The 12,640-nt window shown below is 44.7% G+C and overlaps 1 protein-coding gene across 1 annotated transcript in view; it reads left to right on the forward strand.

Annotated features, from left to right (window-relative positions):
* ARL6IP4 (ARF like GTPase 6 interacting protein 4) overlaps window positions 1-12,640 on the forward strand; it is a 115,599-nt gene that overhangs the window by 19,779 nt on the left and 83,180 nt on the right. Inside the window, exon 2 of the mRNA XM_069214968.1 lies at window positions 3,863-4,068. Coding sequence (XP_069071069.1) covers window positions 3,876-4,068 — 193 coding nt within the window. The 5' untranslated portion in view covers window positions 3,863-3,875. The remainder of the gene's footprint in view (window positions 1-3,862; window positions 4,069-12,640) is intronic.

Consider the following 12,640-nt stretch of genomic DNA (forward strand, 5'->3'; position numbering starts at 1 on the left):
GATTCAACACCCACCATCCATGGGTAATACACTATGGATAATTGGTAAGGAATATTTGCCTACACTTTTCTGCCTCTCACACCTTCCATATGTGGTTCTGAATCTTCGACAGAGCTCCCTGGTCCTCATCTTAGTGACTAACACATGTGCCAGGCAGCGCTGGTTCACAACCCTCCTCGACTTGCCAGGAGTCCCTCATAAGAAGCTCCTCAATAGGCCAGACCTTCTCACTCGACACCAGGGCACAGTCAGTCATCCCAGTCTCAGGCAGCTCAACCTGTGATATGGTTTCTGCGATCCTAGAGTTTGGGTATATCAATTTACCAGTTGAGTGCATGCCCATCTTCAAAGAAGCTCGCTGTAAAACTGCACGAGCTTGCTATGCAATGAAGTGGAAAAGGTTCACTGTTGTCTCTACAAACACATAGATCCACTCAAGCCTAGAGTGCAAGGCATTGTCTACTACCTACTTCATTTGCAAAGCTCACAAATGAATTACACTTCCTTTCTCTTACATTTGGCTGTGGTAGCAGCATACCTGCAGAATAGGGAAAACTCTTCGTTATTCAGAGTCCCAGTAATTAAATCCTTTATAGAAGGACTTAATTAAGTTATTACCTTGGTTACCCTAGCCGCCTCCTGGGACCTTAATGTAGTCCTTTCTAGGCCCATGGGCCCACATTTTGAGTCCCTTCACACTTACCCTATGCTCTTTTTGCCTTGGAAGCTTGAATTTTTAGTCGCAATTACTCCCTCAGACGGGTGAATAAAATTCAAACTTGCATGCTGGAAGAACCTTTTTTCAAGGTACACGCTGATAAGGTAGTCCTTAGGAGTAACCCAAAGTTTCTGCCTAAGGTGTCTCTCCTTTCCACCTCAACCAAACAATTGAAATCCCAGTGTTCTTTTCATATCCAAGTTCGGAAGCGGAAAGAATTCTCCACACACTAGATGTAAAGAGGGCCCTTGTGTACTATATTGATAGAACCAAAGTTTTTCATAAGACTTAACAACTGTTTGTGGTTTACCTAAACCACACAAAGGCACTGCAAATTCCAAAGCAAGGATAGCTTACTGGCTAGTCAAATGTATTCAGACATGCTATGCCAAAGCCAAAAGACAGCTCCCTGCTCAACCCAGGCCACATTCTACCTGTAAAAATGCAGCCTCTGTGTCCTTTCTGTGTAATATCCCAATAGCTGATGTCTGTAAGGCAGCTAAATGATCCACACCACACACATTCACCAAATACTGCTGTGAGGATGTCCTAGTACGCCAGCAAGCTCAAGTGTTCTAGGCTGTACACTTTTTCAATTTTCTACAACATCCACTGGCTAGATACTGTTTAGAGGAAAACTGCTTTACATTCTGTTCAGAGCATGTGTATCTACAGCCACATATGCCATGAACAGGAAATGTTACCCTGTAAGCATCTGTTTGTGGCATGTAGTGCTGTAGATTCATGTGCGGCCACCTTCCTCCGCAGAAGCCTTTGGTTGGTACAGATGCCTATTTTCTTTTGCTTTCCTTCTTTTCTACCCTTTTCTTGCATGGCAATTGTGCAATTTTAATGCTCCATCTCTATCCATTTCGTGTTCCAGCTCCATCTTCATGTCCGTGCAGGAAAACAATCCCTATATCCATGCGCAACCAGTCTTAAGAGTAGTCACTGTACCTCATGACTCTAAATACTTCCTCGAAGAAAAACAAGTTGTACATGTCTGTGCCCAACAGTAGGTGTCAGGAGTATGCATAGCATGTGAAACTACAGCACTGCATGCCTACATGCTACAAACAGAGGCTTAGAGGGTAAGTAACGTTTCCCTTTTAGGTCGGGCCTTCTAGACAACACATGTTGTCTGGTTGCAAAAGACATACCCACCCATTGCTTGCCATTTGTTTCTTTCCTGTCACTCATACTCCTGCTTCTTAGTAGATTGTTTTTGTCAGTCATGCTTTGTACCACCATGATGCACAGCCTCTTTAGTCATGTCTTTGACTGGCTGGCTTCTGTGCTTCCTCTGCTTGCTTTTAGGGAACCATTTTTTTTCTTTTGGTTTAAGCACTCCATGAGAGTGCATGTGATTTCCAGCCATCTCCCGCATGTGCTTTTATCCCCCTCTACCCTCTCTGCCCATGTGCTTCTCTCACATCACCTACACTTGTGTTGTTCTCTCGCCCTTGAGCTTTTGCCCCCCGCACTCCATGTTGCCCCCGTTTCACCATGTGCTTCTATCCATCACACTTGACGTTGCTGTCTTTCACTGTGCGCTTCTGCCCCCTCCCTCTACATGGTCTCCGTTGTGCATGTGCTCTCCACTTGTTGCTTCTCCTACCCGCCATGATGTCACTGCAGCCCACTCCTGCAACCAGCTCATCCGTTATTTAGTTTCTTAAAAAGAGCTCCAAGCTCTGTTTTAAAACAGTGTGTTCACCCTACTTTAAAAAAAAAAATACCGATCCATCTTGGATCTGTAAATAAAAAGACAAAACAGTGCTGTTTGTGCATGCATGCGTGTTGAACGCACGTGTGTGCCTACAGAATGACATGACATTCGTGCCATTAGGTATGCTTTTTGTCCTGTTGCACAGCAGCTGCGATGCTGTTTAACATGGCTAAAGCTTTAACAATAAGCTCATAGGTCACATAGGCTTTGCCAGTGCTTGTTAATTTTGCTGGTTGGGTATTAAGGAAGCACACTATTCTATCATAGGGAAGAGGACCTGGAAGGCCGTTCAAGATCTTCAATAAGAGGTGTATAGGTTAAGCCTAGACCAGTGAAACTTTTCTTTGGGGTGCCTGCGTGTTATAAAGGCCTTTTTAAAGAGGAAAATAATCATAATTATTTTGGGATGAGGTATCGTGGTCAGGAGTGTTTTTTTATGGTAGTGGGAAAAGGGGACAGCTCGTCTTTTGTGGGGGAGGTTGACCAGGCTGCAAAGCAGAAGTCACTGCTTAATGCCCGTGTGACCCTTTTACTGCAAATCCAAATGACTGTTAAACTCGAGTTTGCTTTATGCAGTGCGAGTCTGGCCTCCTTGCAGAGTGCAATATACTTTCAGATCACAGAAAATAAACAACTGACACTGGCACTAGCCTTCTCACCCCTAACCTCAGCTACTCGGACTAACCAGCTACCTAGTGATGTTGTCACCTTCCTGCCTGATGGTGCAGCAGTAGAAAATGAGTACCTCTGGTGGTGGGGAGAGAAGGGAGTGACTTGGTAATAATGGAGAGAAAGTGCAGCATTTGCGGGTTAGAGATGATAGTATGCGTCGTACTGTTGAATTAACTGGCTTTACAGTACCAGGGAAGGCTACATGAATTACAGAGGTCAGGCTGCGGTGTGCTTGAGATCCTTGTCAGGTCATTTTAGTGTTCGTGACCGACAGAAACAGAAGTGACCATTTTACTTCCTGTCATGGCATGCATCATTCACTCTGTATTCCATAGAGATCTTTCAGAAAAAGACTTTACTGTTTTGCCAATTTACAGAGGTGGAAGACAGGGGTGGTCATGAGAGAAAGTGAAGCCATCACTTACTGCTTGGAGAGCCCAGGCTTTGAGCTGAATACAAACCTAAAACACAAACATAAAATATAGCGTTCGTTTTAAATTGTAGTCCAGTGAGAATGATAGATTACATATTCCTCTTTTAGCAACTGTCTCCTTACTTAAAAAAAAAAATATATATATATATATATATATATATATACATACATACACACACACACAAACATATATATATATATATATATATATATATATATATATATAATATTATATTATATATAGTATATATAATATATATAGTATTATTATATTATATATATAATAATCGCATCTGTTTTCTTTTAAAAGCCTGCAAACATCAATGGCTCGCAGCCACTCAAAAAAAAAGTCGAGAAGCAGTAGTAAGAATAGATCGCAAAGCCGAACTGGGAGAAAAGAAAGGAAGAAACGAAAGAGAAGCTCAAGCAGCAGCGACACGAGCAGCAGCCCTTGCAGGAAGCGCAGGCATGTACCCTCGAAACACAGGCACAGCTCAGCATCTGACACAAAAGGAGGTAAGAACAACGGCCAGGCGCCGTGGCGTCAGACAGGGAATTTCAATTCATTGTTTTATTTTGCTTCTGATAAAAAAATTAAAAACCAGAATAGGTGATCGTTCCAAGCAGAACATTGTCAGTATGTTTCTCTGTGATCAGTATGTATTTATGTCGTAATTGCAGAGGACTTGTCAAGTCGGTTCCGTACACATTAATGCACTTTCTTGTTAAGATTTGGTTGCTTTCTCTCTTCTTTATATACAAAGACATCCCACAGCACCATTTCTTTTCTCCAGGTATACACACCCGCTTATCTCCTTATTTCCTTCATATCACTATTCTTTATTTCTTCCTCTTCCAAGTTCCTTTCTCCACAAACTCTCACATCAAGACATGGCTCAAAAAAGTTTGTCTCTTACCTTTGAGTTTAAAGAACTCCATTTCCGCCTTGCCAGCTGTAATGAAGCCCCGATCACATTGAGGTAGAAACCGTGGTTTCTTTATTAAAACGCCCAATCTCCCCAGCAGGGCCTCTAATCCACACTCAGTCACAATATTCCATTTTGATATGACCAACCCCTTTGCACAGATCATACCCAGGTTTTCTTTTCTTCATTTCAGATTTCTTTCACCCTGTACTTCTCTGTCTCTGTCCCATCTCTCTGCCATTCCCTTATTTCGCCTGACCAATGCTGGTCACACAAAAGAGTTGACTTTTCTTCCTCTATGTAACTCAGATTAATGCTGTCCGGGGTAGAATGTGGAGTTAAACAATTCACTTGAACAGATCCTTTCACCTCATTCTTTCAATTCCTACCAGCGTTCTTATTCACCTGAATTGACTACTTAAGAGATATATTGTGAACCTTTTGGTCTCGTTGATACCTCGAGGAGCTTCATGAGCACAGTAAAAAGTTCCTCTCTCAGAGCGGTTGGGGGAATCAATCTTCAAGCAAGGAATATCAATCCAGTGTTTTAAGCTAGTTCATCAATTACGAACAAACATCAGATGGTACTAGTCTGGAAAAACAGTTTGCGCTCTGGCAGAAATTCAAGGTGACTACTGCCCCTCAAAGTGGATCAAACCAAGAAAATAATAGGATATACAAGAGTGGGAGCAGAGCAGCAGTGGTCAAAGGAAGAACAAAATCACACCCTGTTAGCTTTTTGTTTTTTCAGGAGACAGGAGTGGAGGCAGTATTCATTTTCTTGTTTGGGTGGAAGCTGAAAATGACAACATACAGTTCCTGGCCTTTCACACTTCTCTCAGGTGATCAGTGCCATCTCTGACATGAAAACTAGGGTGATTCTAAACTCTAGGTCCTTCGGCATGGCTGGTCGCACTCCTTTCCTCACAGTTGCCTGCTGGTGCAAACATACAACCCTTCGAAACCTTAGCTTAAATTGAATGCAGAGAGAAACCTCAGCATAAATTAGAATTGGGCAGAAAATGTCCTCTATTGTACTCGTGCTGTGGCACTAGACAAGCTGTCTGCTAGATGCCTTTTGAGTTACTCAGCAAGGTGTTTTTGCAATTAAGAGAGTAAATCACAACTTCTGTGCCAGTGTGAAAAACAATAGCTTGAGATTCAGATGGGGATGTATTATAAGAGGATTAGACATTTTCTGGATATTGCAAGCATATAACATACTTGTTTATTGCAAGTATGCTGCAGTTAAAGTTTTGGGTTTGAATAAAATGACTGTATGTAAAAGTATTTGTTTTGCACTGACCTAGCATACTCAGTAACCAAGGTTTTGAATGAGAGGGTGCTACAACTTACATACAGTTCCCGCAAAACTTCGGTATACTTTACTGTTTATCCTTACTTGTGGAGCACATATGCTTTTAAGTTCCCTGTAAAATCTTCAAGGGGAAACTGAACGGATGAAGATTTCCAAGTTGGCAGATGTTGCCAGTTTGGGGTTCCCTTTGGTTTGCTGATAATTCTTGCACCTTTTGACAAATCCTCACAAAACTTTCCAAAAAACAAGTTCATCCACCTCAGCTCCTTCTTGGAAGGTTTTGGGATGATCTGTCAAGCAGGGGGCAAAGAAAAAGTTTGGGGCTTCCAAAATACATATTCCTTATGCAATTTTTCATAGGACAGTTAGACACAGATACAACCAAAATGACTCAAAAGAATTACACCAAATTTGGCAGAAAGCTAGATCCTGGTCCCAAAAGTGTATTTTTTGTGGTTTAGAGTAAAGACATTCAGTAGTTTTTGAGAAATTAAGTCATAGAGATCTCACGCTGAAAAGGATCAGTGGTTTCAACAGATCTCAAGATAAGATCTAATTGGCTGCCAACACAACAACAGAGATGTGGGAGCAGCCACTTTAGGAATCGGGGACTCAGTCCCCTATCCTAGAAAAAAGTAAAAAGACAAACCTATTGGGAGCAGGGTAGGGACATCCTGCACCCTAGGTCTGGTGGCCAAAAACAACGAATTTTTTAATACGTGCCGCAGATCCGTGGCACCAATAAAAAAAAAAGAATATGCAGGTCTCCCGTCTTTTGTTTTCTTTATAAACTCCCCAGTATTTTTATTTTTTGGGAAACAGGACATGTGACCCCCTCCCCCTCCCTGAGCCTTAGTATGGCACTTAGGACCCCATCTCTGTGGCCGATAGTTATGTAATGGGGATGGGGTGCATGGGAAGCATGGCCCTCCTCACCAAACCTCAAAGAGGCATGGAGGTCCCCATCCTCGGGGCCAATAGATTAATTTTTTGGGTGGAGAACGTGAGTGGGGTCTCACTCTCCAAAGTTAGGCTCCCAGGACCCGATCCCTCTGAGGCCGATCTCAGTGTGCCATGGACCTCATACCCCAGGACCTCAGTTCCCTGCCCAGGAGGATGAGGGCAGGAAAATAAATCTATTCCCTGACCACACTCTCCCAGGCAGGGAACACAACTTTGCTCCTGTCCAGATGGAGTAATGAAGAAAGCTCCTCCGACCTGTGCTGGAGCAAAGTAATAGAACCAGCATCTACAGGCACCCAACATGGGTGCTGGCTGGGAAGCTGGCACGGGCCATTGTGACCTTGGGGCTTCCTTTCGGCCCTCAACGAAGTTTAAGTTGTGGGTATCTCAATGGGCACCGGCGCACCCACTTAACAAAAGAGTTTCGGCTGCAGCTGGCACCCACTATGGATGCTGGCTGGGGGGCCAGCAGGGGCCTTCGGGCTACCCCCGCAGCCCTCATTATTAAAAAAAAAAAAAAGTGTGGGTGTCCTGGATAGGCGCCAGGGCACCCAACAAATGAATTAAAACAATGATTAATAAATGAGCCACAGTAGCTGCTCATTTAGTATTCACTGCTTTGGCAAGGAGCACCCCTTTATGCCCCAAGTACTTTTATAAATTATATATTTTCTTGCTGGTCATGCCCCTAGAAGGTGCGGGGGCTTCAGCAACACTTTTGTTAAATGTAGGGGGTTGCAGGGAGTGCAGCATCCCTTCAACAACATTTGAAAAAACAGTAAGTCTCCTGGGTCATTGAATTAATTACCCCAGGAGTCCTTACCATATGTTTTTTAAAGTACTTCTAGCTAGAGCTTTGTGCTCAGGCGGAGTGGAGGGACCACTAGTGTATGGTTCCATCGCTGCACTTTGTGCCCTGAAATACGTTAGGAAAAAAATTCAGACATTTTAATGTTTGTTAAAAAGGCATTATTGAAAATATTTTATCACTATTATTAAACATTGCAATGTGTGAATTTATAAAATATACATTTGATTACAGTTGGTAGTGACTTTTTGAAAATAGCTAATAGGCCTGCCTTATATATGTTGATGTGCTGACCCCTAATAAAACCAAAAGGCTCTGCCACTATTATGTTGGTATTTTGAGTCTTTGACAAAGTCAGTAGGTCTGCTTTAATTAAAATTACACCTTGTATATTGTTGCAAGACATAGCTAGCCATGCACAGCAACAGGTGGGATAAGTCAGGGGTGGGGTTGGACTCTGGCGGGCTGCACGCTGCACACAATGATGGACATCATACTTTACGTTAAAAAAACATAGACATTCACTGAAGTAACTAAAGGGTAAAGGGATGTTACAGTTAAGTAAAAATGTCAGTTAAAACATCCTTTTTTAATCACACACAACCACTTAAATTCACCAGTTATAGTTATTTCAAGTAACTATAACTCATGCCCTAAAGACATACCCTCACCACGCACTGCTAATTACCTCACATATTACATCACTCAAGACATGTTCTGTGACATCATTGATAACATCACTGCAACATCTGGCAACACTTTTCTTGGCCCCTGCTTGATGAATCAGTGCAAAACTTTCGAAAAAGAAGCCATGGTGGAGGAACTTAGTTTTTTGGAAAGTGTCACGCAGATTTTTCAAATTACGTTAAAGTTATTAGCAAAACAAAACTCTTTTTCTATAGAAACTCTGATCTAAATATGTAATTATTAACAGTGTAATTAATAACTAATATATATTAGTGGCAGTCACCACTAGGTAGTTATAGTTAGGACCTAGTTTCGATATATAAAGAGTTTTTTTCACTTGCCTATATCTTTGGCGTCGCTTGACGAACCTTCATGAAACCTTCCAAAAACATATCCCAGTGACATTAGCTGCTGTGTGAAAAGTTGGGTTGATCCATCTGGGGGTGAGGGATTTGGGGGTGGGAGGGGCAGAGAAAAAGTGGGGGGCCTCCCAAAACTCTTTTCCCCCCATTCATTTTTCCATAGGGATTTTGAGCAGCGATAGCGCTTAAACGACTGGACAGAATTACACCAAATTTGGCAGTAAGGTAGGTCCTAATCCAGTAAGCAAAGATCTTGTGCTGAAATCTGATTGGCTGCTAACATTTCAACCAGCAAGTGTTGGCAGCCATCTTGGGACTCGGCAGCCAAGTCCCAGAAATAAAAAAAAATATCTCTGTTCTCTGCACGCACATCATGCTCCGGTGCTCTGGATCGATGCCATTGTGGTGTACTTTTTGGTCTTCACGGTTACTCTCCCTCCGTCCATCTGTATTGTATTCAGTCACGTTTTCCAGTCTTTCATTTTGGGTCGACTCCTACAATTTTATCCAGGGTTTCCCTGATTTCTTTCTCTTCCATTCGGTCCACCTTCACCATGCCTTGCCTATGATGGATTGGGCACTGTTTCAATACTGCACTCATTGTTGTACAAAATACCCCTGGGCCAACCTCCGAAAGTTCTGTAACCTTTGTCTCTTGCCTGAGCACAATGAGGCAACTTGCATTGCATTCTGGTCCTTGTGGTTGGAAAAAACACTTTGAGACTGCCGGGCTGTCGACTCAAGATATCGCACAGGAGTGGCAAAGGCACTCCACACCTCTTTGGCACCCAGGACCTCAAAGGGTAACATCGTCTTAAGCCTTTGGCTGCCAATGAGGAGTCTTTCCTGCCAGAAGAGAGTTCCGGCTCCGACTTTGAGATTTAAGACCTCCCACCAACTCAAAAGGTTGTGAGTATGGCTCCCGCACCTCTCCCCTGACATCGCTCTGAGCTTTCACACCACATAGTCTTCAGCCGCTCTGGACCTAGAGAGGCAGACTTCTGGGCTGCCACTGCCGTAGGGCTATGATAGGCACCGACGTCAACTTCGGACAGCACGCTCAGCTTCAGCTTGGCACCAGAGAAAAATTTGAAGCAGACTTACTCTGCACTGCCTGCTCCTGGCTCGGTGGCAACTCAACCATCAGATCTGAAGCCGTTGGCATCAAAACCCAGGCCAGCGCCGAAGCATTTGAGACCAACTGGAAAATCAGCCCTCAAATCCGTTGAACCAGTCCTCCAGAAACTACAGAACAAACTTGACGCTCACCAGACGCAACTAGTCATCCACCCCCAGATGGGCTAGATATTCACACAACCTCTGTTGCTGGGCACTCAACGGCCTAAGAGACACCTCCGTTTTGTGGAAGCTCTGGAGCTCCCTTGACTACCAAAGCAATGGTAGGAGCATGATTAAGCCACCAGTCTTCTTCCTAACCCAAGGCTGCCACCCCCCTTTTCACCCCACGCAGACCTCCACTATTACCTTCCCAACTCCCTTTTCTGCCTGACCCACTTTTGTATACTCTACAGGGGCCACCGTGCTCCGACATGGGTGCACATGTTGGGGGGGAGACATATAACATGCCCCCACAGGGAGACCCTTGGGATTCCTATGACTTAGATCCACCAGGGGAATACAGAGCCTGTTCTTTATCCTGCCCACCCCTCCCCACCCCCAGGTGACACTACCTCATACCATGAGGTATCAGACAGGGCTGCTGCTTTTCATGTACAGATACATAAGGAGCCTGTTGAAGAGGATTTTTATCTTCAAATCTCTTCTGCCCACAGTTCTATGCACCACCTGCCCATGCTGAAAGGGCAAACAAATAGATACTACTAGTAAGCGTGTCGGGCACAGTCTGCCGACCATTTGTATATTGCCAGTTCTGTCGACCTGCTCTCCAGATATGATTGTGTACACTACGACAATATGGAGGAGCTCCTCCAACAACTCCCTGAGGTGCACCACAAAAGAAAGCATGAGTTGGTCTCAGAAGGCAAGCTGATTCCCAACACTACCATTAGGTGTGCCTTACATGCTGTGGACACTGCTGCTAGTGCCATCAACGCCAGAGTTCTCCAATGTCTACATGCCTGAGTGTGTGTCTCTGGCTTAAAGCCAGATGCTCAAAGCATTTCCTCAACCTACCCTTTGGCGGGGATCATCTCTTTGGGCCCTAGGCTGACAAGATACTGGAGAAAATAAAGAAAGATATGGAGACGGCAGAAGCCAGGGGTACCCTACAGACGCCTAACCTTGCGTGGGTCCTTCCGCCACTCATCATTTAATGGAGGCTTCAAGACAACTTCTCCTGAAGCCTCTTTGTGTTTCAAGCTCCAGCCTGCTCAATAAACTACCACAAGAGGCTAATTTAGGGGTGCTTGCCGTGGTAATAGTGCCAAAGGTAGAGGCAGAAATAGCTCACCCAAAGGAGCTGCCCCAGCCAAGCAATGACTTGGGCCCCCGATCACACAACACCTGCTGGGGGACGACTCCAAATGTTCTTCCTCGCTTTGCAACATGTTACCTAAGAGCAGTGGGAAATAGACATCATTCAGCACAGTTACTAGCTGGAGCTCATCTCCACGCCACTCAGCATACCAGCCCGAAGACATGTCCTCTCCCCAAAACACCATTGCCTGCTTCGTGAAAAGATCCAATCACTCCTTCTCAAAGGGGCTATAGAGCCCGTGCCACAACACCTACTGGGCTCAGGGATGCATTACCTCTACTTCTTCATTCCTAAGAAGGATGGGTCCTTCAGGCCCCTGAATGAGTACATCCTGTCAGAACACTTCCACATGGTCACTTTTCAGGATGTCATTCTACTGCTACAGCAAGATGACTTTATAGTTACATTTGACCTCAAAGATGCCTACTTCCACATCCCGATCCATCCAGCACATCGGCGTTACCTCCAGTTTAGCTAAGTGGTCAACACTACCAATTCAAAGTGCTTCCCTTTGGGGTCACTACCACACCTCAGGTTTTTACAAAATACCTTGCAATAGTAGTCAGGCACCTGCTAAGATGGAGCATCCAGGTATTTCTATACCTCGATGATTGGCTGATGAAGAGCGCAACGCAACAGCAGTGCTGTGCACACACTCAAGCCACTCCAGACTTGCTCTGCGAACTGGGCCCTCAAATTAAACTCTGTCTGGGAGCCATCTTCAATGCAGAGATTTGCCAAAGCCTATCCCAGTCCGGCAAGAGTCAAGTCCTTCCATGTGTTGCTCCATCTTTTTCAGCCAAATTAACAGGTCACAGTCCAGACAATCATGTACCTCGTAGGCATGATGGCCTCTTACATCGCCATAGTACCCTGCTCAAGACTGCACATGTGCCCGCTGCTGGAATGCTTTTTGCATCAGTGGACTAAAGCAGAGGGTCACTAGGAAGATCTAGTGTTGATATGCCACTACACTGATTGCTCTCTGCAGTGGTGGAGCACTAACAACCTGGTGCAGGGGCGGCCTTTTCTCCACTCAATTCTGCAGATCGCCATAACAGACACATCTCTCACTGGGTGAGGGGCGCATCCACAGGATCAGTGGGATGCCACTCACAGGGATCTCCACATCAACCATCTGGAACTGTTAGTTGTCCATCCAGCCCTCAAGGGCTTCCTTCCCCACATTGTGGGCAAGTTAGCCCTCATATGGACTGACAACATGACAGCCATGTATTACATTCAGAGGCGGGGAGACACTCGGTCTCCACAACTTTCTCTGCAAGCTCAGTCCATCTGGCATGGGACTCTCCACCACAGGATCCACCTTCTGGTGGAATGCCTCCTGGGAGTGGACAACGACTTTGGCAATGTTCTCAGCAGGATGCGGCAACAGGTCCACGAATGGGAACTCCGTCTGAAAGTCCTCCTCCTGTACTTACAGTGCTGGGGATTTCCAGAACTGGACCTCATTGCCACATCGGAAAAAGCTAAATGTCCAAGCTTCGCCACGAGGTTCCCACAGTCCATGGGCAATGCACTATGGATTAATTGGTCAGGGATAAT

Source organism: Pleurodeles waltl, chromosome 11 (genome assembly GCF_031143425.1).
Source record: "Pleurodeles waltl isolate 20211129_DDA chromosome 11, aPleWal1.hap1.20221129, whole genome shotgun sequence".
NCBI lineage: Eukaryota > Metazoa > Chordata > Amphibia > Caudata > Salamandridae > Pleurodeles > Pleurodeles waltl.